The 22,826-nt window shown below is 41.8% G+C and overlaps 1 protein-coding gene across 1 annotated transcript in view; it reads right to left on the reverse strand.

Annotated features, from left to right (window-relative positions):
• Positions 1–20,839: 20,839 nt before the first annotated feature.
• The window catches only part of AVL9 (AVL9 cell migration associated), a 78,709-nt gene continuing 76,722 nt past the window's right edge, over positions 20,840–22,826 (reverse strand). Inside the window, exon 16 of the mRNA XM_045006161.1 lies at positions 20,840–22,498. Within this exon, the coding sequence (XP_044862096.1) occupies positions 22,404–22,498 (95 nt within the window). The 3' untranslated portion in view covers positions 20,840–22,403. The remainder of the gene's footprint in view (positions 22,499–22,826) is intronic.

Genomic DNA, 22,826 nt, shown 5'->3' on the forward strand with positions numbered 1-22,826 from the left:
AGTTTTGGTGTGCTTTGTGGTGGGAAAGAGTATAGCTATGAATTTCTCTACTTTTCAGCAGTTTGCTTGGTGATAGGAAGTTAGCTTGTTTAAGGGCTGTTAAGATAAGTCATGAGACATGCATGTTTGAAAGCTGTACTTGTTCAGTGAAACTGGAAGTTCAGCTTGACATTTGAGATTAGTAAATTCATGTCTACTTACACCAAATTGCCATATAATGCTTATCAAATGTAAGAAGGAAAAGTTGTGTGGAACAATCTCCATAATATGCTAAGTCAGAACTCCCACTGTTGGGGCAGACTCCTTGATCTTCATAAGTAGAATTAGAAATAATGGTATAAATTTCAAGAAATAACATATGCATTCTAATAGCAACAGTTCCATTTTGGTTACATTGCCTGTGTACGTTTTTTGGTACAGTAGAGTAACTTGACTCTTCCAGCCATTCATGAAACAAGATATGCTTCTTAAAATGTTGGGGTTAGAATTCTAACTCTAGCATCTGTGGTTACAACTATCATCTTGTGGTTCAAGATCATGCTATAGAACATATACATATATAAACCAGTTTCTATCCAGTGTTAATGTTTGGCATTTGCACCTATATTAATATTTCAGATTGGGGGCTTAGCAATATTTACACTGTCCCTTTTTTTGCTTATCCCCCATGAACCAGATACTTCAAACTTAATGAGCAGCTTCCAAGTACCAAACCAGCATGGACTACAGGAAATTATATCTTGTTTGCAAAACATTATCATGTGGGAAAACAGAACTATGAAGGTCTTGTCCTAAATACAGTGGCCAAATACACAATTACCATATCACTTACTATAGATAGAGGTGATGGTAGCAGCTCTGTAGTTCAGGTTGCACTGAGATTTTTACTTAAAGTAGGGATTTGAATAATCTTTTAGACTAAAATTAAAGCACTTAATACCAAATTTGGCATAGCTAAAATAATTTTCCAAGTATTTTTATGGATTAAAAAGTTGCTACCCTTAACAGTTATTCAAAAATTGATTTGCCATGTTCTCACCAATCTTTTTCCCTTCTAATGTTTGTGTTGGAGACATTTTTAACCCTCCAATTTTGGAACATACTAGTTTTCCCCAAATCTGTTTGCCATCATTTGTCATAAGTTTGGTCTAATAGAGGCTGATAAAGAAAATTAATTTTGCTGGCTATTTCATTCGCCAGTACTGTCTTGACTGCATTTGTGCTCCGCACACAGCTTGCTGAACCAGGGAGATAGGCCTCGGGAGACACCGTGAGGTTGACCTGGTGAACTATAGTAGTTCACAAGCTGGGGTCATTTGCAGTAAGTGTAGCTTCACTTATTCATGGCCACTGCAGGGAAAGCAATGGCTTTCTAGATACTTGGGGTTGGTGCAGTGGGCCATACCCAAGTCGTCTGGCTTTCCCCAGCCCCACCACTCTGTCACCCTAAAGGGAAGCACTAGTTTGATCAGTAAATATGAGCTTACTGAATTGGTTCATGTTAACATTGTGTAAAAGGTACTCTACAAAAGATTCCTCCTCAGATGTCATTGCAGGATTTCCCAATACATCCACAGCATACATTGATAACAGCATCACCTTGTATTCAGAAAATACACATTTCTCCCTAACTTATCTGGCCTATATTTCAAGCCTCTGTGTCTCAACTCTTTGAACTCAGGATTTTAGTTGGTCCTTAAATAGTATATGGTAGCAATGTTGTTTTTTTAATCCGTGCCTTAGTGATCTTTTAATTTAGTTTCTTGGTTGCCTTATTTAACATTTTACTAATACAAGAGTAACAGCCCTATTCAACGGGAAATCAGTTGCCAAAGCATTCTAACAAGGATTTTCTCTTGGCTGCTTTTCTGGTTAGTTGGTTTTGATAGTTGAAGTTTGTACTTGTGCAAACTTTCACTCAGGATACTGTTTTAGTGCGGTTCAGTTGTGATGTTCCTTAAAGTAAGGGCTTATATAACACAGCAATGAAGACTATTGATATGAGAGTCATTTCAATTCATGTGTTGGGAGGGCAGGATTGATTCTTCTCACAATGAGACTCATACAAGTTACCTATCTTCACCCAAGGTAGAGAGAATGAGCTTTTTTGAAGACATGGTGATTTTTGGATCAACATTAAAGGACAACTTTTTTAGTCAAATAGCTTTTTGTTTTCATCCTATCTTTTAATGAAGTCACAACATGCTGATCTCAACCTACAACTTTCTGCAGTAATATCCAGCCCTTTTTCTAATGCAATACAACCAGGGTAGCTGTAGTGCTGCTACAGAAGGGAATTTCTCAGTATGCTATCAATCACTGGTGGCCAAGGTTTCCTGAAGGAGCTTCTCCTACATAATATTTAATGTTAACTTTAGTCTCATGGAAGAATCTTCTGATCTGGGCTCTGACTGATGGATTAACTAGTACTTTGGAAGCAAGTAAAACAGGGTTGGTCTAAACATAAAAGGTGTACTGCTTTAATTAGCATGGATTCAGTTATACTGGTATAAAAGTGCTTATGTTGTACAGTTTATTCCTGTATGGGAAGGGGAATAAGCTACACTCCTACAAACATTCTTATAACAGCCCTAGTATGACCAGTTTAACTTTGGGTTTTTTTTTTTTTTAAAAATCACCTTCCTTGCCAAAAGTTACACTGGTAAAACATAAGTATAGAGCAGGCCTTAGTGTGATGGGGCCTAAATTGCTTCCCCTGTATAAGCCCTGTAACTGCTTCACAGTTCTGATCTGCTGCAGTTGCAACAGTTGGCATCAGCTGCTCTGCTCAATGGGTTATTGGATGTAAACCCTTACATTTTCTCTTCCCAGCTGTCCTAAGAAATAGTGGTGATACCTGCACCGTTGGTAGCAAAAGTGTCGAGCCCTAATGGAAAAAGACTGGCTTGCCACCCTTTGTTGGAGATTTTCAGAGTCCAGAGTGCCTCTCTCAGGACTGAATGACTGGTCTAGTCTCAGAAGAGAGCTGAGTGAGGCTCTGCAGAGATATGGAGAAAGGTAGGTCCTGTGGTTGGATCATAAGCAAAGGAGACCCCTTGTATCTGAACCAACAGAGCTGTTGAATCCATGGCACCAGTCAAACTAACCCAGGATTTAACAGTTCTGTTGGTTTTGATTGATGGATTAACCAATGAACGGTCAGTAATCATTGGCCAGAATGTGGCTGCATGCCCTACCGACCCTGTGTCAATGCCTGGTACCACAGCTGGGAGCACAGGACACCTATTGCTCCCAGGGTCCCTGAATGGTCAGCTGTTACTGGTTTTGTCATCAGTAACAGCTGACCATTCAGGGACCCTGGGAGCAATAGGTGTCCTGTGCTCCCAGCTGTGGTACCAGGCATTGACACAGGGTCGGTAGGGCATGCAGCCACATTCTGGCCAGTGATTACTGACCGTTCATTGGTGTGACTACTGGGATGTTGAATGCTCCACTCCTGCAGGGCCTTTCCTTGAGAGGGTGCTAGGCATGAGGATCCCCAGCAGACTAAATGAGAGTACTTGTGCTGCTGTATAGTGGTGGCCCAAAAGGAAAAAAAGGCTTCATTACTATCTCCTGTTAACAGCAGTGGCTATTCCTTCTCTACCATCTCCTGAATAAATTTCATTCAGAATCCAAACTTTATTCTTAGTGAAGCCTGGGAAACATATGTTTTTCTAGAATATGAAGCTGTGGCTCTATCGCAACTGGAGGAGGGGGTGGGGGAAAGTTGATGCAGTTCCAGTATGCTCATAGAGGAGTAATCTGGCACGGAAACTGACATACATCTGCTGTTGTGGGTGTGGTTAATCCGTCAGTCAAGACTCAGACAGGATTCCTTTGTTATGAGAAGACCAACTCTTTTTTAAATTACAATTTTAAATGTTCTTAAAAGAACTACAGCAGAAGGGATGACTGCCTTTTTAAACCTGCATTGCTCAGGGAAGAATAAATGTCCTTTAACTGCAGTGTGGCTTCTCCCTTTACCCATTACTAACGGGTAAGATCTCCTACTTATGGAACTCACACGTAGTCCAGTGTTGGTGGAGGCTCCAGGACTAAGCCCTGCCCTTCACCTCAAGCCACACTGGTTTTTGCCTCCAGCTGTGGAGTTAGTTGGTGATTCGTTATCTTCCAACCACTTTATTTTAGAACAATTTTTTTTTGTGTGCAGTTGCTACTTCATTTCAGCTTCTAGCTCCTCTCACTTTTCTGAGGTGAGGACTGACCAATGTATTGAAGCTCTAATCTTCCGGCATCTGTGGTACATCTCTTGGACAGGCTTCTTCTGCTGCTCACTGCAGCAGCTGAGCAGCCTCACAAGCACTGAGTAAACTTAAAGGTGGTATAGGCAGCTTTTCAGGACCCTCAGAGGGGAGCTATGCCCTGCTACTGCAAGCTGTCCACCCAGGTTTTCAGTCAGACAGTTTGTAAGTCCTTGACCCCTGCCTGAAGCCATGACTCCACAGGGGAGGCTCAGCCTGGAGCATAAGCATGTCCAGGGAGAGGCAAAATCCCTCACAGCATGCTGAGGAGTCAGTCTTGCAAACCCCAGAGGCTTTGAGTCTCAGACAAGCAAGCATCCATCAGGTGGCAGTTCATATTGCCAATGAGTGTAGGGTTTAACCCTGATATTTTTATTTTTAACCCTTTCTCCTTTCCATCTTTCTCTCCCCCCCGAGTGTTTTAGATCAGTGGTTCTCAACCAGGGGGGCCACAAACAGGCTTCAGGGGGGGTCTCCCAAGCAGGGCTAGTGTTACAGTCACAGGGGCCTAGGGCAGAAAGCCGAAGACTGAGCAATGTAGCTTTGCAGGAGCCCATGTGGCGTGAGGCCCCAGGCAATTGCCCTGCTTCCTGGCCCTGGCTTTTATACGCAGAAAACCAGCTATTGTGGCACAGGTGGGCCATAGAATTTTTATAGCATGCTTGGGGGTGGGGCTCAGAAAGAAAAAGGTGTTAGATTTTTCTCCTCAAAAGTTCAGCGCTCGATCTAGCTCGCTGCATGCTGGTTTTCAGCCCAGAAACTCGTCCTCTGCTAGGGAAAGGAGCCTCCCTCTCTGCCCCTCTGAATAGGTTGGCTCCACGCTAAAGCATAAAGACCACTTCAGTTACTCTGTGACCAGAACAAAGGCAGATGAGGACTCTATTCGCCATGCAGCTGCACCATTGTGGGATCACAAGGAGGTAAGTGAGAAATTCCTTCTCGTATTCAAATTACTCCCATTTTCTGTGTAAACCCCTGAGTGGTAATAAGCCTTCCCTAAAGTATTTCTAGGGATGCTAGCCAGCCTCAAGGAACAGGAAATCTCCCAGTACTATCCAGCAGTCTCTTCCCCAGACCAGGCTGCACAGCATGCTCTCTCCCTCCTGTAAAAAGGCAGGGGAAGTACTGTGCACATACTAACCAAAAGCCTAATGTATAAAAACAAAGTATCTTCATAAGTTTTAGTAGCCCAAGACTGGTGCAGCTGCAGCTCCACCAGTGAGACGGTCAGACCTTCAGAAGGAGACTTCTTTCCAAAACATCCTATAGAATAGAGATGGGCAAACTACGGCCTAGGGCCCACATCCAGCTCGCGAGCTCCCGCTGGGGAGTGTGGTTCAGGGCTTGCCCTGCTCCATGTGTGCCGTGGCTCCACACAGCTCCTGGAAGCAGAGTCATGTCCCTGCTCCACCTCCCAAGCATGGGGGCAGCCAGGGGGCTCCAGGTGTTGTGCCCACCCCACAGCTCCCATTGGCCAGGAACCATGGCCAATGGGAGCTGCAAGGGCAGCGCCTGTGGATGGGGCAGCATGCAGAGCTGCCTGGCCACACCTCTGCATAGGAGCCAGAGGGGGGACATGCCACTGCTTCTGGCAGCTGCTTGAGGTAAGCGCTGCCCGGAGCCCGCACCCCTCCCAGCCCTGATCCTCCTTCCACACTGAACCCCTCGGTCCCAGCACAGAGCACCCTCCTGCACCCTGCACTCCTCATTTCTGGCCCACAACCCCAGCTGGAGCCCTCACCCCCTCCTGCACCCCAACACCCAATTTTGTGAGCATTCATGGCCCACCATACAATTTCCATACCCAGATACCCCTCGGGCCAACAACTTTGCTCACCCCTGCTATAGAATCATAAGTGTAGACGTGCCTCACACATTTCAAAGCCGCAGCTCTAGCCATTCAGACCAAAAGTTTTTTCTATGCTTAATAAAATGGCTCATGAACTTAAGGTATGTTCTTTACTTGGAATGAGATGTCAGTGGTTCTTTTTATAGTCAAAACCTTGTGAGTGGTGGTAAGCAATGGCTCCTAGCAGTGGCAAGGAAGCTGTGTTACACCCACGCATAGCTACCAGTCATCCTAAACCAGGAGTTGGCAACCTTTCCAAAGTGGTGTGCCGAGTCTTCATTTATTCACTCTGATTTAAGGTTTTGCGTGCCAGTAATACATTTTAATGTTTTTAGAAGGTCTCTGTCTAATATATAACTAAACTATGGTTGTATGTAAAGTAAATAAGATTTTTAAAATGTTTAAGAAGCTTCATTTAAATTACAATGTAGAGCCCCCCACGGGACCCGGGCAGTGTGAGTGCCACTAAAAATCACCTTGTGTGCCATAGGTTGCCTACCCTGAGCATCTTAGTTTACAAGTGAGCTGTTAAGGGAAACAAACTAGTAACTGAGAATGCAGAGTCCTCCCCCCCCATAAAAGCCAGCATAACAACAATTAGATTGCTAATACACAGCTATTCAAGAAGTATTTATTTCCCTAGCAGAAGCAAAAATCTGGAGCAGATTTTCCTAAGAAACAGAAATATTTTCTTCTACAAAACCTTCACTGTGACTGACAACATGAGCAGTTGTGTATGAGACAATTCCTGTACACAAATCTTTTTCCTTCTGATCTACCGTCTTTATCCAGAGTCCTAAGAAATGGCTGTTAGTAGTCATAGTAAGGCTCAGGTTATCCATACCCATTCGTGGACAACAAGCTAATCAAGCTAAAGAGTGGGTTTGTTTCTCTAAATTGGCCAGCCACAGGAACAGATTTATATCCACCAGTGTTCAAAATCACTGTTTGAACACAATACAGAGAACAAATTACCCAAGGGTCAAAGCAGGTATGGCTCTAGCCCCAATCTTACCCCTAAATTTCTTGTGATCTTTTGCAGCCTGAGGTTACAATAACCTGTCACTTCCTACTCAGGATTCCTCTTTATGCATCTCAGCAGTGCATTAGCTCTTTTGGCCATAGCATCACACTGGGAGCTCACGTTCAGCTGATTATCCACCATGAATCCCCACATCTGTTTGAGTCACTGCTTCCCAGTATAGTCTCCCATCCTATATGTTTGGCCTACATTTTTCCCCCCCTAGATATATACATTTACATTTAGCTGTATTAAAACACATTGTTTTCACCTGAATTTACCAAGTGTTTCAGATTGCTCTGAATCAGTAACCTGTTCTCCATTATTTACCACTCCCCTAACCTGTGTGTCATCTGCAAACCTTATCACTGATGATTTTATGTTTCCTTCCAGCTCACTGATAAAAATGCTAAATAGCATAGAACCCCGCTGGAAACACAGCCACTTGCTGCCGCTTCTCCACTTACAATTACATATTAAAAACTATCAGCCAGTTTTTAATCCATTTAATGTGAGCCATGTTAATTTTATATATGTCTAGTTTTTTAATCAAAATGTCCTGCAGTACTAAGTCAAACACCCTATAGAAGTCTATTATGCCAACATCATTACCTTTATCAACCAAACTTGTATCTAAAAAAAAAAATTAGTTTGACAAGATCTATTTTCCCAAACTCATGTTGATTTGCATTAATTACAGTACCCTCCAGTCCATTATCTGGCTCAGGATCAATCTCAGGCTGACAGACCTATAATTACCCAGGTCATCCCTTTTACCCTTTTTTAAAAAACTGGCACACTATTAGCTTTCTTTCAGAGTGCTCCAAGACTTACTGAAAATTAACAGTAACAGTCCAACGAGCTCCTCAGCCAGCTCTTTTAAAACTCTTGGACAAAAGTTATACAGACCTGTGGATTTCAAATAATTTAACTTTAGTAGCTTCTGTTTAACAGCTGTAGGGATAGTTGTTAAGCTAACTTTTTAATTCTTTATTTTAAGTTTGATTAAGGAAATAATATATTTGCTTTATAGTTTGTGGCTAGTAACCTGAATAAGGCCTTAATCATCCAATAAAAGAAGGCCACAAGAATAACAAGTCAAAAGACCAGAATGTAATGAGGGAAGAATGTATGGTTCAAAAACTAATAAAACAGGGAGCTGCAATAACCAAGACAAAAAAGAACCCTTCTCACAAAGCGAGCCCAATTTTTTTCCTCACATACCAGTGCTATCTGAAAGTGAGGCCTGTGTGTAACCAATGGCAACAGAAAGAACAAAAAACTACTGGTAAGTAAGGAGAGGGGAGGAGATAAAGAAAAAAAGCCTTAAAGAAAATAAACTGCTTCAAACTGTGTTTTTGCTAAAGCTAGCAAGGGGGCTGACAGGTATAAAGAGAGCCAAAAAGCTGAAGATTCTTTATTACATCCAGTCCAATCATGCCATGGAAAACCCCATCTGGTCCTCTTGAAAGTACGTACTGTAGATAGTTTATATTTTGTTATTGTAAGGAATGTAGTAATGTTTATTAGCTAAACTTTGTGTGTTTAGATCAATAGTATAGATAACATTTGGACTTAACCATAAATTCCTTTTTAAGTAAGTTAATGTTTGGTATCCTGTATGATTAATATTCATAAATTTCAACAACATCCTCCAGAGACAATAGTGGAATGGAAAATGTGTTATTGCGATATGAGGAGACTATATAATCTGTTTTCCCTCCCCACATACAGAACAAAAATATTTATTGAAAGTATCTGCATTATTGATAAGTCTACCATTTCCATCCAGTAATGAACCAATAACATTATCAGGATTATTTTTGTTCCTAATATTAAAAAAAAATCCATTGTCCTTAATGCTGCTGGCATTTGGCATTGTGTCCCTTCCTTCCCTTATCTATTTTCTACAATTCCTAACTTCTGATTTATATTCATTACTGTCAACTTCCCTTTTCGTCCATTTGTTAATTTATTTTTTACAGCTTCCTTCACTTCCTCTCTAAATAAGTTCTTTTTCTTAAAACTTATTTGGCCTTCTTCCTTGACTGTGGCTTTCTGGTCATCTAGTAAGGCAGGGGTGGGCAAACTACAGACCGTGGGATTGCCACTCCCAGAAGTGGCCAGTACTGCAGCCCCGGGGAGAGGTGGGGGCAGAGGGCTCCATGCGCTGCCCTCACCTGTAGGCACCTCCCCCACAGCTCCCATTGGCCAGGAATGGGGAACTGCAGCCACTGGGAGCTTCGGGAGCGGTACCCACAGGCGAGGGCAGCAGGTAGACCCCGCCCACCCCCGCGGCTCCATGGATGTGGTGCTGGCTGATTTCGTGAGTGGCGCAGGGCCAGGTTGGGCAGACAGGCAGCAGACTCCCAATAGCCATGTGGCGCAGAAGAGCTATGTTCATAAAGGCTATATACAGGCTGGAGCCCTAACCCCCTGCCACACCCTGAGCCCCCTCCTGCACCCCAACCCCCTTCCCTGAGCCTGCTCCTACATCCCTCACCCCTCTCTGCCCCAACCCCTTGCCCTGAGCCCCTTCCTGCACACTGCACCCCTCCCACACCCCAACCCCCTGCCCCAGCTCTACATTCATGGCACAGCATACAATTTCCCCACCTAGATATGGCCCTCAGGCCAAAAAGTTTGCCCACCCCTGTAGTAAGGTATTCTTAAACAGCTCCTACTTACCCTTCACATTTTTCTGATGAAATTCTTCTTCCCAGCTGACTTGGATCACAATTGTTTTCAGGTTTGTGAACTAGGTCCTATTAAAGCACCAAGTATATATATTACAGGTCTGGACTTTATTCTGCTTGAGCCTTATAAATGTGATCAACTCATAACGACTTGTACAAAAGCTACCATTACGTTTTAGTTCTGTGATCAGTTCTCTTTATTGGTTTGGACAAGATCTAATAAAGAACTCCCCTGGGTGGGCTGCAACACTTTGAGTTAAGAAAATATTTAGAAATTCCAAGGATGTTCTAGCAGTGGTACTATGAAACCTCCAGTGTATATCACTCACCTTGAAGTGCCCCATGATTGGGTAGGCTGTTGCAGACAACTGCATCTTGTCCTATTCGGTTATTGATCCGTAAGCATTCAATGTAACTTTTCCCCTGGTGTTTTCAAGACTCAAACAGGTAATGCCCCTTGACAGTCTCACTTCCCCTCCCCTTTTGCACACGGGATTCTTCCTAAATAGGCCGTAACTATTGATTGGAATATTCCAATCATGTGACTCATACCACCAGCTCAAATTTATGGTTAAATGAACAATTCCACTTCCTCTTGTTTGTTACCTAGGCCCCAACCATTAGCATATAGACAATTCAGTAATTTCTTCTTAGTCATTGGGTTCTTTGATTACGTTTGTTCTCAACATCTTGAGGTTGTACTTCCTTTTTTTAACCCTCCCCTTTTGCTATCAGTTGAAGCTCTTCCTGACTACTTTAGCCTCCATGAGGAGATTAGTCCTCCTTCTACTGAGGTGGATATTCAAATTACACAGCTCTCTCTCCCCATAGAAGGTGGACCAGCGTTTGACAAAACCAAAACCCTCCACTTTACACTACTTACCCAGCCAGGAATTAACTTCCAGAATCTACTGCCATCTGTCTTCCTTTGGTCACGGATGTGATGTTATTTGATAAAATATAACCATTCAGATCATGGTTGCAACCACTGTTATATATTTGCAACAAATCTTGAACAAAATGTGGCATGTAAGAGGTCTATGAAAAGGTTATGATTTGTGAATATAAAATTGTGCTATTTGTATGCATGTATCATTTTTGTATTTGAAGTTATGAATATTGGCTCTATACCTGGATTTCAAATGTTTGCTCCTAGGGTAACCACAAGATAGTTAGCCAGCACATCTTGGAGGGACTATTCAAATTAAGTGGCTCATCAATAAACACTTAACTGACACTGGGAGACGCCCATCTACACCGAATGGACTGTCTTGCAAACATGCTGTTTGAGGTAAGGGTAATGGCTTCTACTGTGTCCAAACCTTCATGCATGGACATGTGACTTCAAACACTATCTTGTCACCTGTAATTTTCTACTAGCTGCGCTGAGGGCTTTGAAAAAAACAGTTACCTACCTCTTGTAAGTGTTCTTTGAGATGTGTTGCTCATGTCCATTCCAATTAGGGGTGCGCGTGCCACGTGCACGATTGTCGGAAGGTTTTCCCCTAGTGGTATCCGTCAGGTCGGCTGTGGAGCCCCTTGAGTGGCGCCTTTATGGCGGTGTATATAGGTCTTTGCCGACCCGCCGCCTGCTCAGTTCCTTCTTGCCGGAATACTCCGACAGAGGGAAGGCAGGTGGGATTTGGAATGGACATGAACAACATCTCAAAGAACAACATTTACGAGAGGTAGGTAACCGTTTTTTCTTTGAGTGCTTGCTCATGTCCATTCCAATTAAGTGACTTCCAAGCTGTATTCTTGGAGGAGGGGTTGGAGTTAATCTGGTCACAGATTGCAACGCTGTGTCATCTCTGGACTGTTGCAAAATTGCATAATGTGAGGTGATGTTATAGATAGAGAGGACGATGTGGCTGCCCTGCATATATCCTGAATGGGCATGTGAGCTAGAGAAGTGGCAGATGATGCTTGAGCTCTTGTAGAGCGTGCCGTCAATGTCGGAGCTGGCATCTTGGCCAAGTCATAAGTCCTGATGCACAACGTGATCCAGAATGATATGCATTGGAAGGAGATGGGAAGCCCTTTCATCCTCTGTGACAGCGATGAAGAGCTGTGGGGACTTCTGAAATGGCTTTGTGTGCTCGATATAGAAAGCCAGGGTGCATCTCACGGCCAAGGAATGAAGTATGTGATCTCTGTTATTGGCATGCGGCTTGGAGGGGGGGAAAAACACAGGTAGGAGAATGTCCTGATTTATATGGAATTGAGAGACTACCTTCAGGATCGCCTGAACTGAATTGGAGCATTGAAGTTCACACTGGTTTAACCATGGAGTTTTCACTCTGTGAGGTGGAGGGACTCCAGGTTGGGATGTCATAACCTGTCTTGTGTGATAAGGTCCGGGAACAGGGGAAGGGCTAAGGAGGTCCTGAAAGGCCCTGGTGTCCATTGCTGGCACAGAGGTAGTCGTCCCTGCCACCGCTTCATCGGGTAAGGAGGAGGAAGATGCCGGAGGAGAGATTGGGTCCTCTTGCCTTCTAGTTCCCTGATGGCCACCGCGGCAATTTCAGGTGCATCAGTTATAGGTGTCCTTCCTTGCACCAAGGGTAGGGTGACAACAGCTCCTGTCTGAGGGTTGGATTGCCTCAGGTCTTCCTCTCACTCCTAGACCCCTTGATATCAATGTGACCAACAGGATCCTGTGGTGGCCCGAGGCCACCAAACTCGCCCTCGATCCCAGCCCCAGGGCTGAATGGTGGGCCCATGGGCTCCAGAAGGGCCACTGCACTGGCCTCTGCCACTGGGGAGGCCATGACACTGTTGGCAGCAGTTGGGGTGCATCACTTCTTGAACAGTGCCAGGAATGGTGCTGCATCTGGAGCGGTACCAGCTCTGCCTGGAGGTGTAGGATTAGACCTCCAACTCAAAGGAGTACTCAGATGCGGAGCAGAACCCGATGGTGCCAGAGATCGGTGCTGGGGCAAGGATGAGCGATGTCCCATCATCGTGGGCTTGCCCCTATGTCTGATGGGGGGCAGTGCTACCATCAGTACAGTTGTTGTCAGAGCCATCGATGCCACCGCCACGGTAGGTGGCAGTGCCGGGGCACATGCTAGCAGATGTGGGGATTCAGCCGTCATGGTGGTCAGATCCCATGCCACTTCAAATGTGTCTGGTGTGGAGGAAAGATTGAGGTCTCCCTCCAAGACCACCCGCACCTGACTCAATGGCTCCCGTCCTGGCTGGAGTTGACGCCTGCGGGACTTGCTGGCCAGGTTTGGGGTGTCCCAACACAGGATGCACCTCACTGATGTGCCGTGCCAGCGAGCAGCCCGTCCGCTGCCACCGCCTTATGCGTCACTGGCGATTGTGAATGGTGCCGCACAGTGGAGCTAGGCCTCGGGGCTGGGGAGCGGTGCCAGTGCTCCTTACCAGAGTCCTTCCTCAGTGCCGAAGGTTCCTGCACCAATGCTGGTGCACTGTGCACCTAGACTGCTGGTGCTGGCTCCGGCACCGGCTGTGGGCGAAGTGCAAATTCCATTACGAGGAGCTTCAGGCAAGTGTCTCTCTCCTTCTTTGTTCTGGGCTTAAAGCCCCTGAAAATCTTGCACCTGTCTGTCTGATGACCATCCCTGAGGCACTTGAGGCAGGAGTCGTGCGGATCGCCATGTGGCATAGGCTTCAAGCACTTCCCACAGGGCTTAAAGCCCTGGGACCGAAGCATGCCCTGGTCCAGGGAAAAGGGAATCAGGGAAGATCCCCCAGCTAGGTACTATTCAACTCATTAACACTAATAGGTAACTAACTATTTACAACAACTAGTCAAAGAAAGACTGTTACGTAGGCACTTGCAATACACAAGACCGAGCTGCTCCAACAGCGTCACTGATGCTAAGAAGGAACTGAGCAGGCAGCGAGTTGGCAAGGATCTATATTCACCGCCATAAGGCGCCACTCCAGCAGGCTCCACAGCCAACCTGATGGGTACTGCTAGAGGAAAAACCTTTCAACAATTGTGCATGCAACACGTACACACCTAACTGGAATGGACATTTGCAAGTACTCGAAAAATAATGGTTTTTCCTCCACATGGCAGAAGATATAAAAGGCCCTGGAAATCCCTCCATTTTGTCTCTATCCTGCTCTAGCCTCTTCTCCGCTTCAGCCTCTGGACTATGAACTTTATATTAATGGAAGCATTTTAACCAAGGAATTGAGGACCTTCCAATGATTTGGAAGCAGCCAGAGACTTGACTTAGGCCTGCAGTTTATTCCATCACTGCTATAAGCCTGAACCAAGAACTTTGCAATTATTGTATGTGTTTGATTCCTTTAACCAATTTTAACTCACCTTTCTTTATGAATAAACTTTTAGATTTTAGATACTAAAGGATTGGCATCAGCATGATTTTTGGGTAAGATCTAAGTTATATATTGACCTGAGTGTGTGGTTGGTCCCTAGGGATCAGAAGAACCTTTTATTTGAAGGGATTGGTTTTAAAGAACCACTCATCTCTAAATCCAGTGTTTTTGGTGGTTATATAAGAACTGGAATGCCTAAGGAAACTGCTTTTCTGACTTATTAGCCAGTGTGGTGAAACAGAAGTTTACTTTTGTTGCTGGTTTGGTATATCCTATGGGGAATTAGCCACCAGTATTGGGGTGTATCTGCCCTATTTCTCAGCAGTTTGTCCTGACTTTGACATCCTCAGTTGTGACCCACTGAGGCACAGTTACAGAGGGACAGGAAGGATTTCAGAGACGATTGCTTGCATTTTCTAAAAAAGTATCTTAGTATTCAGTCTAACACCATAATACTGATCATATTGTAATCTCTCCCCCAAACGTTGTGTATAGATGAAAACGAGTTTCACCAAGGCAGCCATGTATCCCCCAGAAACTTTATTATGTCTACAAAAAACTATTTATATTTGTTTCTACAGGGAGCACTTCCTAGTTCTTAATTCCTGTTTAAGCTTCATCTTATCACATGTTTCCTGGCCAAGTATAATAAAGGAAAGGCTTTTAAAGGTCAAGCCACAAAAGATCACCTTTTTTTTTATCAGAGGGGTAGCCGTGTTAGTCTGGATCTGTAAAAAACAACGAAGAGTCCTGTGGCACCTTATAGATTAACAGACATATTGGAGCATGAGCTTTTGTGGGTAAATACCCACTTTGTCGGATGCATATATTTTTTATAATTACCAGGCTTTACAGCCTAAAGCAAGTTGAATTTATACTCAAAGGGGAATGGTAGAATTAGGGCAGTAAAATCTACTTGGCCTTGTAAAGAAAAGAGGAAGATATGGTCTCAATTCAAAGGGGCTTACAGTCTGAGGAGCCAAATCAGACATAAGAACTTTGTGTCTAAGGCCTGGTCCACACTAAAAAGGGGGTTCGAATTAGGGTACGCAAATTCAGCTACGTGAATAGCGTAGCTGAATTCGAAGTACCCTAATTCGAACTACTCACCCGTCCAGACGCGGCGGGGTCGAACTCCGCGGCTCCAAGGTCGACTCCGCCACCGCCGTTTGCAGTGGTGGAGTACTGGAGTCGACCGCGGCGCTTCCGGAGTTCGAACTATCGCGTCTAGATCAAACGTGATAGTTCGAACTCCAAGAAGTCAAACTCACCGCGTCGACCCGGACGGTAAGTGTGGACTAGCCCTAAGACATCTTATCACAGAGCAGTGCATTTAAGACATGAAAATTATTATGCAGGAAGATAACAGATGAGATGGCGCTCTACAATCATTCTTCCTCCCCTCAAGTGAATGTCAGACCAGCACTAATTGTAATATTGTCATGTGATATCCACCACATAAAACCCAAAACTGTCTCAAAGCCTTGCCAGTGATTGTTACTAACAAAAAGATTACTTTAACAGTGAGGCTAGATTTTTTTCCCCTCTTTTACTAGTTTAACAGTACATGTGTATGGCCAGTTCCCCCTTGTTTACCTGGTTTTGTCTTATTTGTAATGCTAAATTTGTTTACTTGCCCCTTGTTTCAGCAAATGAGTACTTAAGTGTCATTCACACTTCTTAATGTAGAACAAAGCTATGACTATTCAATTGAAGACAAGTGAGCTAGTGCCTTGAAAGGTGAAACATTCTGCTAAAAATCTTAAAGTATGTACGTATATAAAACCTTATCACAGTCAGTCAAATAGCATCTGCTTAGCATGGATACTGCATGCATGGTTCATTTTTTCTAAGTCATCTGAAGAATGTAAGTCATATGTTATACAGCACTAGATGTACTTAACAGATGCAGCCAAATACCATTATCTAATACCCCAGCAGTTGCAAAATACAAACTAGTAAATTATTCTTCAACTGTAAAAGAGGGAAGTTGCTATTCTACAAGTAACTGTTCACACTTATATGCTGACTGAGCAAAGCCTTCAAACCAGGTATTGATGAGTTTTAATCCCAGCTCTGCACACCCTCAGGCAAGTTACCTTAGATACACAATGGCAATATTACTCAATGATCCCAAAGGAGTACTGAAGTTTCACATTTGCACTGTGTTTTTTAAATAAATGTGAAGTACAAGTATGGATGTGGGGGTGGATGGTGGTAGAGGCGATCTCATCTGGGGTTTAAGGTTAGCTTTGACTGGAGTAAGCTAAAGCTTGACACTAACAGCAATACAATTAAGTTTTTATGTTTGGAGATTCGCCAGGCATTATTTCCAGCTCCTATCTTTCATCTTTAACCACTTTTCCCCCCATTACTGGCAAAGCTGAGGAAAGACCAGCACACTAAAGTTTAGAAGCTCCTTTGCTCCAGTCAACTTTAGGCACAACATCAGAAATCTAAACATTTACAACAGGGTATTAGTCATGGTGAGGGAGGCTGGGTGGCAGTTCCTAGTAGTCAGAAAAGATCAGCAGGCACCATGTTAATTGCATTAATATTAGTCTCTTCCACTTTCCAGTGTGTCCCTGCCCATCTTAACAAAAATAGATTAAAACAAAGTTAATGAAATGCCTGCTGCAATATAGTGGAGAGTGTAACTTAAGACTGATTTTTCTGGGCAATATTTAGTTTCACAAAAGGTCTATATAACGTGAATGAAAACATCTGTCATTTTTCTGTAGCAACCTAGTTTCTGGTCACCATGCTTTTTAACAAACAAAACACAAAAATTAAATAGGAAGTGAAAATATAATTTGAATATAACCTGAAGCCCAAACATGTCCTCGATTAATTTTCTTCATGCTGGACTAGCTTCAGAAAGAAACTATTTCCTTGGTAAGCTGTAGACTCAGACAAGTTAAGAAGATTGAATAGAAGACCTCTACTACTGCCAAAGACGCACAGTAATTATATCTGAACTATAAGAACATGTTCTTTCATAAATGGAAGTAAAATGTATTCAAGATGGGCATAAACAGAGCAATTTTATTTTCTATCACTTTTAGAACAAAATATACAATGGAATAATTTCAACACAGTATATGATTAGGCAATGATTTGATTTTAAAATAGTCACAGAGGTAAAGGATTTGACAAAATGTCTAGCTAAAATTACAAAGTCTACAATAGCAGCAAAGAATACTAAACTGTTTTATGATCAGATGTTATGCATGGTAACTGGTTCATACAGCAGCACATATTACTTTATACCCAATAAAGTGATCAGATTTAAATTGACAGTTGTTCAGTGACTTTGAATTCTTATAACAATTTGCAGAATGTTTCTTTAATAAACTATTTCCTGTATCTGGTAGCAAATGAAACAAGAAATTCAAACAGTAAAAACTGGAGAGTCACTTAAGCCGTTTTGTTAATTTCCATTCCATATTAGCATGAAAAACCTTAGCACTTTATCATATCTCCATGAAGGGACTCTCTCTGAAAACTTGAAATACTAGGAACTGTAGTGGAGTACAGAATTTTTTTCTGGCTTGAAATGGATAGGTGCACACTCTCTACATTTCTAAAATGTGCAATACTGAAAAATAATACATACAAGAGATCAGTTATAAATATACTGGAAAACAAGCTATAACCCTGTCATTTACACAGTTTAAATATACATTTTCTTTCAGATAGTCAGTAGAAAGGTAGACAAATACAAAGGCAACAAAGTTTTACAAAATATTAGACTTATTTATGCATGCATCTCTTTCAGATTTGGAAGCTGTTACTCGAGGGAGTTATTTTCTTTCCCTTGCTAATGGAAACAAATTACTTATTAAAAACTCTATATATTTGAGAATGGCTTCAGGATATACCTCGATCAGAGTCTTTAGCATGTTTGAAGAAATTAAAAACAAGAACAAAAAAAATACCCTTAATGTTATATAAAGCAAATGAGTGGGAAGATTATTGCTGCTGCCAACCCAGTGCAAGTTGTACTGATTGCAGAGAGTCACTTTGAGCCTCCTACATTTGACAAGATATCTAAAATGCTCAATGATCTCTGCATTTTTATGAGGCTGTTTAATTTAAAGTTAATTTTTAGGAGGCTGAATCTAGATTAAAATTATTTTACGTCTCTTCAGTGGAAAGCTCTTGATGAGACGTAACAGTTTCAGTGACTTGTGGAAATTTGGGGGAAAAAATATTAGCTCACAAATAGATGAAACAAGTATTTACATTTCAAAAAGTCACATTGAACTATCCTATTACCCCAAATCTGCAAAAGCAATCTCTATAAGCTAAAGTTTCTCACAAGTTGGCCTTGTTATGATACTACAAGAATAATCAGTACAACTAACGTTAATTTTCATATTTCACCAATTTCAGAGGTTAATGGCTTAAGATCAGTCATTGAATGATGGACAACTATCAGTGTGCCAAGTATTAATCTCATTAAATGACTTATCTCTAGGTATTTATAAGTTCTTCCAATAAAACAGCTTTCTGAGCAGACAGTAAAAGCTTTTAAACAGGCTTGATATATTTATTTCCAAGCCACACACGCAAAATCACAACCAGATATAATATATATGAGTGTAGAGTTATCAAATACCAGGTTTTCATTTTTAAAAATGGCATTTATACTTTCACTTTTACAATTAAATACTGCCACAGAACAGTTTATCTGCTAATAATATTTTTTTGGCTGAAATCAGAAGTTTTTATTTAGGTAAAATACTAAGTTTAAATTACAACAATGCTTAAAACACTGTAGAAGGTGAAATGAGTGAAATACACTAGAAGATTGAGTCTCAATGATAGGTCATCTTAAATGTTACTACATTTTAATAACTCATGTCAGAGGTGCAAAAATTTTAAAGTTACAACATCAAGTGACGGATGAAAAAAGGTGAACATTTGAGTCCAATCGGAATTTCATTAAGTCAGTGGTACTCAGTCTCTCTCTTTAGGACTTTGTATGTGATTCATATAGCTCCTATAGGTTTGATCACCAGAACAGCTCCCCATGCTTTTTGGCACATACAAGAGCACTCAAGCAGCCAGGAAGTGGGAAGAGAGAGAAAATGTTGAAGAGGAATCACAAACAGCCACCAAACTATGGAGTGACCTCTGGACGTGCTAAATGACAATGTCACAGCTCAGTCATTACAGGCAGTGTCTTCAGTTATATTGTGGCCCAGAAACCAGGCAATGAAGAAATGGCTCTCCAGCTCTTCAAGATGAGGTATCACTTCATTAGTCTCTTTGGACTGGTTTTATGTTCATACTGGGGATTTAAGACGTAAATAAACAGAAGATGGAAATATAGTTTTGGAGTTGGTCTAAGATTTATTAGAGTGGTTACTACAACTGTTAATTTAAAAAGGCTTAAAGACTTATTCATTTGTATAGTCTGTATGTTAATTTTGGCGACTGCATGCTATACTGCCCAGAAGTAATTAAGGTGGCTGTTCAAATGAGAATACATGCTAATAATCACTTCACCTAAATCCACTGCAATAAGTCTGACAAATACTGTCCAAATTGCTAGCAGGAAGCTCATATGAAAGAAGATTTCAAATATATATATATATACCACAATAACTTCCTCCTATTTCTTGAGCATCATTCACCCTAGGGCAGAAATGAAGGCTGTCGGTATTATACCTTGGATCAACTTTTGAGGGATAGAAGAAAGGAAAATACTCTTGATGAAGCCTGTACCCCTATTCCCATAACTCTGGCAAGCTGATGGGGAGAGGGGAGACTGTTTTGAGCACCCATCCTAGACTATGATTGCCAATGACAGCAGGACCCTGGAGCACTGCAAGTCCCACTACACAGCAGCACATGGCAGGTGCCTGCTGTTGCTGAGGATACTGACCTGAAATAACACAGAAGAAAGAGCTCTGAGCAGTCCTCAGACATTGTGAGCCCTTGTTCTTGAGGAAGGGGAGACATGGGATGGAGTCAGAAGGAAGAAAAGTGAAGAAGGGGTGGCAGAGAGAGACAAGGGTATTAAAAAAAATACAGAGAAGAGGGCCCCTGCAAATCCTAACTACTTGCCAAACTCCTAGCCTAAACTGCACTAGAATACCTACGTCCCAGAGGTGGTCAACACAGGTGCTAAAGTCCCAGAGGCCACAGACTGTCTTTACTACAAGAAAAAGTTCAACTACCAGAAAGACAGGCCAACAGTATACATATTGTTTACTGCTTCACAAGTATCTCTCAATAGCAAACTGCTATTTTCTAATCTCCAGGCTAAACTGGAAAACTCTGTAGACACTAATTAGGAACCAAGAAAAGCTTTTTTGATTACACACCTACACTAACTTTATCAGAGATACGCATGTGGCATAGGGTATGCCCTAATCTCTATGAAGATGGAAGCATCTACTAAGGGAAGACTGAATAATGCAAGAGAGCACAATATCCAAATACTCCAGCAGAAGTTACAGAACAAAATTTATATATACAGTCGGAAAGCAACAATGTCTACACATATTAGTATGTGCCAGCTGGTGTGACAAGCAGTAAAAAACAAATTGTACAGCTTTCTAGAGACGTTATTTGCTTTGCTTTTCAAATGAAACTACGCATATAGCTAAGCTTTCCGTATAATCCATGGCTCTTTCCACTTGTAATTTAGCTTAAAAAATTGATATTGTCTTTTTAAAAAAAGCTATAATGTTATTTTAGACTGTTAATAGGGAAGCAGCAAAGCTAAAATAGAATTACAACGATAATACTGGAACAAAAAAGTTGGCATAAAAGTAATTGGTAGATGAAAGCATGGCTTTCAATAGCTTTTCAAACCCAAATATTTAATTTTAATTCCTTATGTAAAGAGTTGCATAAGAAGCATTAGATACTCTCTTCATTTAACTCCACAAAATGAAAGGTGAAAAGCTAGTGGAAGCTCCAACCAATTCAGCCCAGGCCTACTTACAGGAGTACAAAAATAGGGATGTCCAAGATAACTGTGGGGGGAAATCCTGGCCCCTTGGAAGAGAATGGCAAAACTCCCACTGATGTTTGTGGTGTCATGATTTCTTGCTATGAGAATCTCTTCATTATTTAATGTGGGAATTTTTGTTACTATAATTTAGAAAATACAAATCTGAAAGTATGTTAAGAGGCATCATCTCAAGGTTCTAGCAGGCAAATATAATTGAAAGAAATAGCAAAGATTCAGGTCTGAAGAACAAGAAATGCTCCAGTTTTAGGATATGTACCCATACAGATTACAACACATGCACAGTGTATATAAAATACAGGAGTATCACACCAAGTAGCGCGCACGCGCGCACACACACACACTTTATAATAGAGCAAGTCTGCACAGAGTTGCCTATGGCTCTAATTTTTGCTGTCAGAGAACCAATTATTTTGTTGACATTTTTCCCTAAAGAATGATGTAAAGAAACCTCTCCAGCTGGAATTTCTCTTATGTCCTAGGGTAAGCATGGTGACAACACTATTCAGTGTTAGGAAAGAGAGTCTATATTCTGCCCTATGAAATGAGTGAGGACACTATCAAAAAGAAACTGATTGTACAATTGTCTACTCTCTCAGGTCTGCAAGTACAGAGAAGAAAGTTAGAAACAGATGAATACAATACATGTATATGTCAGGGGAAAAGAAAAAGTCACAAATCAAAACCAGTCTCAATCTACACCATTGTTGAATTTAGTTTGGAACTGAAAGCAAGCTTAACTAAGGGGTTTCAACCTGGCTTGCATCATTAAGTTCACAAGCATGACCTCAGATCCAACCTAAAATGTGAATCAGCATTATTATACTGCTTCATCCTAACAAACATTACAGAAAATGTTTGACTATTTGAATTGTAAAATACAGCTAATTTACATAGATATCTTCACCATCCAAAATGTACAAATCTGAATTCAAACCTATCATTTTGCTTGCAACAAACCCTGTTTGCTAGAGTATAAAGGCTCAGATTTAAACAAAAGTAGTCATTTAAAAACACAACTAATGTACTATGAAAGAGCTTTACATGCCATTCTTCATGCTCTGCTTGGAGACATTCATACTTCTAGTAAAACCAAAGGGTAACCATTTCATTTTTATCTGTAAACAAACACACCACATTTTGGTCCTCCATGACTAAGAAGTCTCCATACCTCATTTTGGAGCAGTCTTTATACAGCTGAGAGAAACTGATACAACTGAAATACTCAACAGCAGAGTGCAAAGCCTGTATTCAGACTCTACTTTTAGTCCCCGAGGCCTTGTGTTGACTGGGTAAAAGTGGAAAGCCATGAAGACATGGCTGATTTTGCATTTGTGAAGGCCCCTCCTACTGATTGACCTGCATTATAAACAAACAAAAAAGAGAAAAAAGTTACTCAGAAGGTGTAATATGATTTTTCTAGACAGTATATACCCCAGAACATATTCTTTGTGTATTAAAGACACCACAGAATGATTACAAACACAGATATTTAATTTGCAACTTAAAATGTAAATACCCAGATACACTCAAAGAATTTAAAGGTGGCATCTTAGAAAAAATGGTTTGTGCCAATCAGCAATAATTATAGTCTTTAAGTGGCCTCTTCAGGTCCGAGCCCAAAAGGCTCTCCAGGCCCAAGCTCATCTCAGAACAGTAGCAGCTGAGGTTTCAGGAGAGAAAGAGG

Source organism: Mauremys mutica, chromosome 2 (assembly GCF_020497125.1).
Source record: "Mauremys mutica isolate MM-2020 ecotype Southern chromosome 2, ASM2049712v1, whole genome shotgun sequence".
Classification (NCBI taxonomy): Eukaryota; Metazoa; Chordata; order Testudines; family Geoemydidae; genus Mauremys; species Mauremys mutica.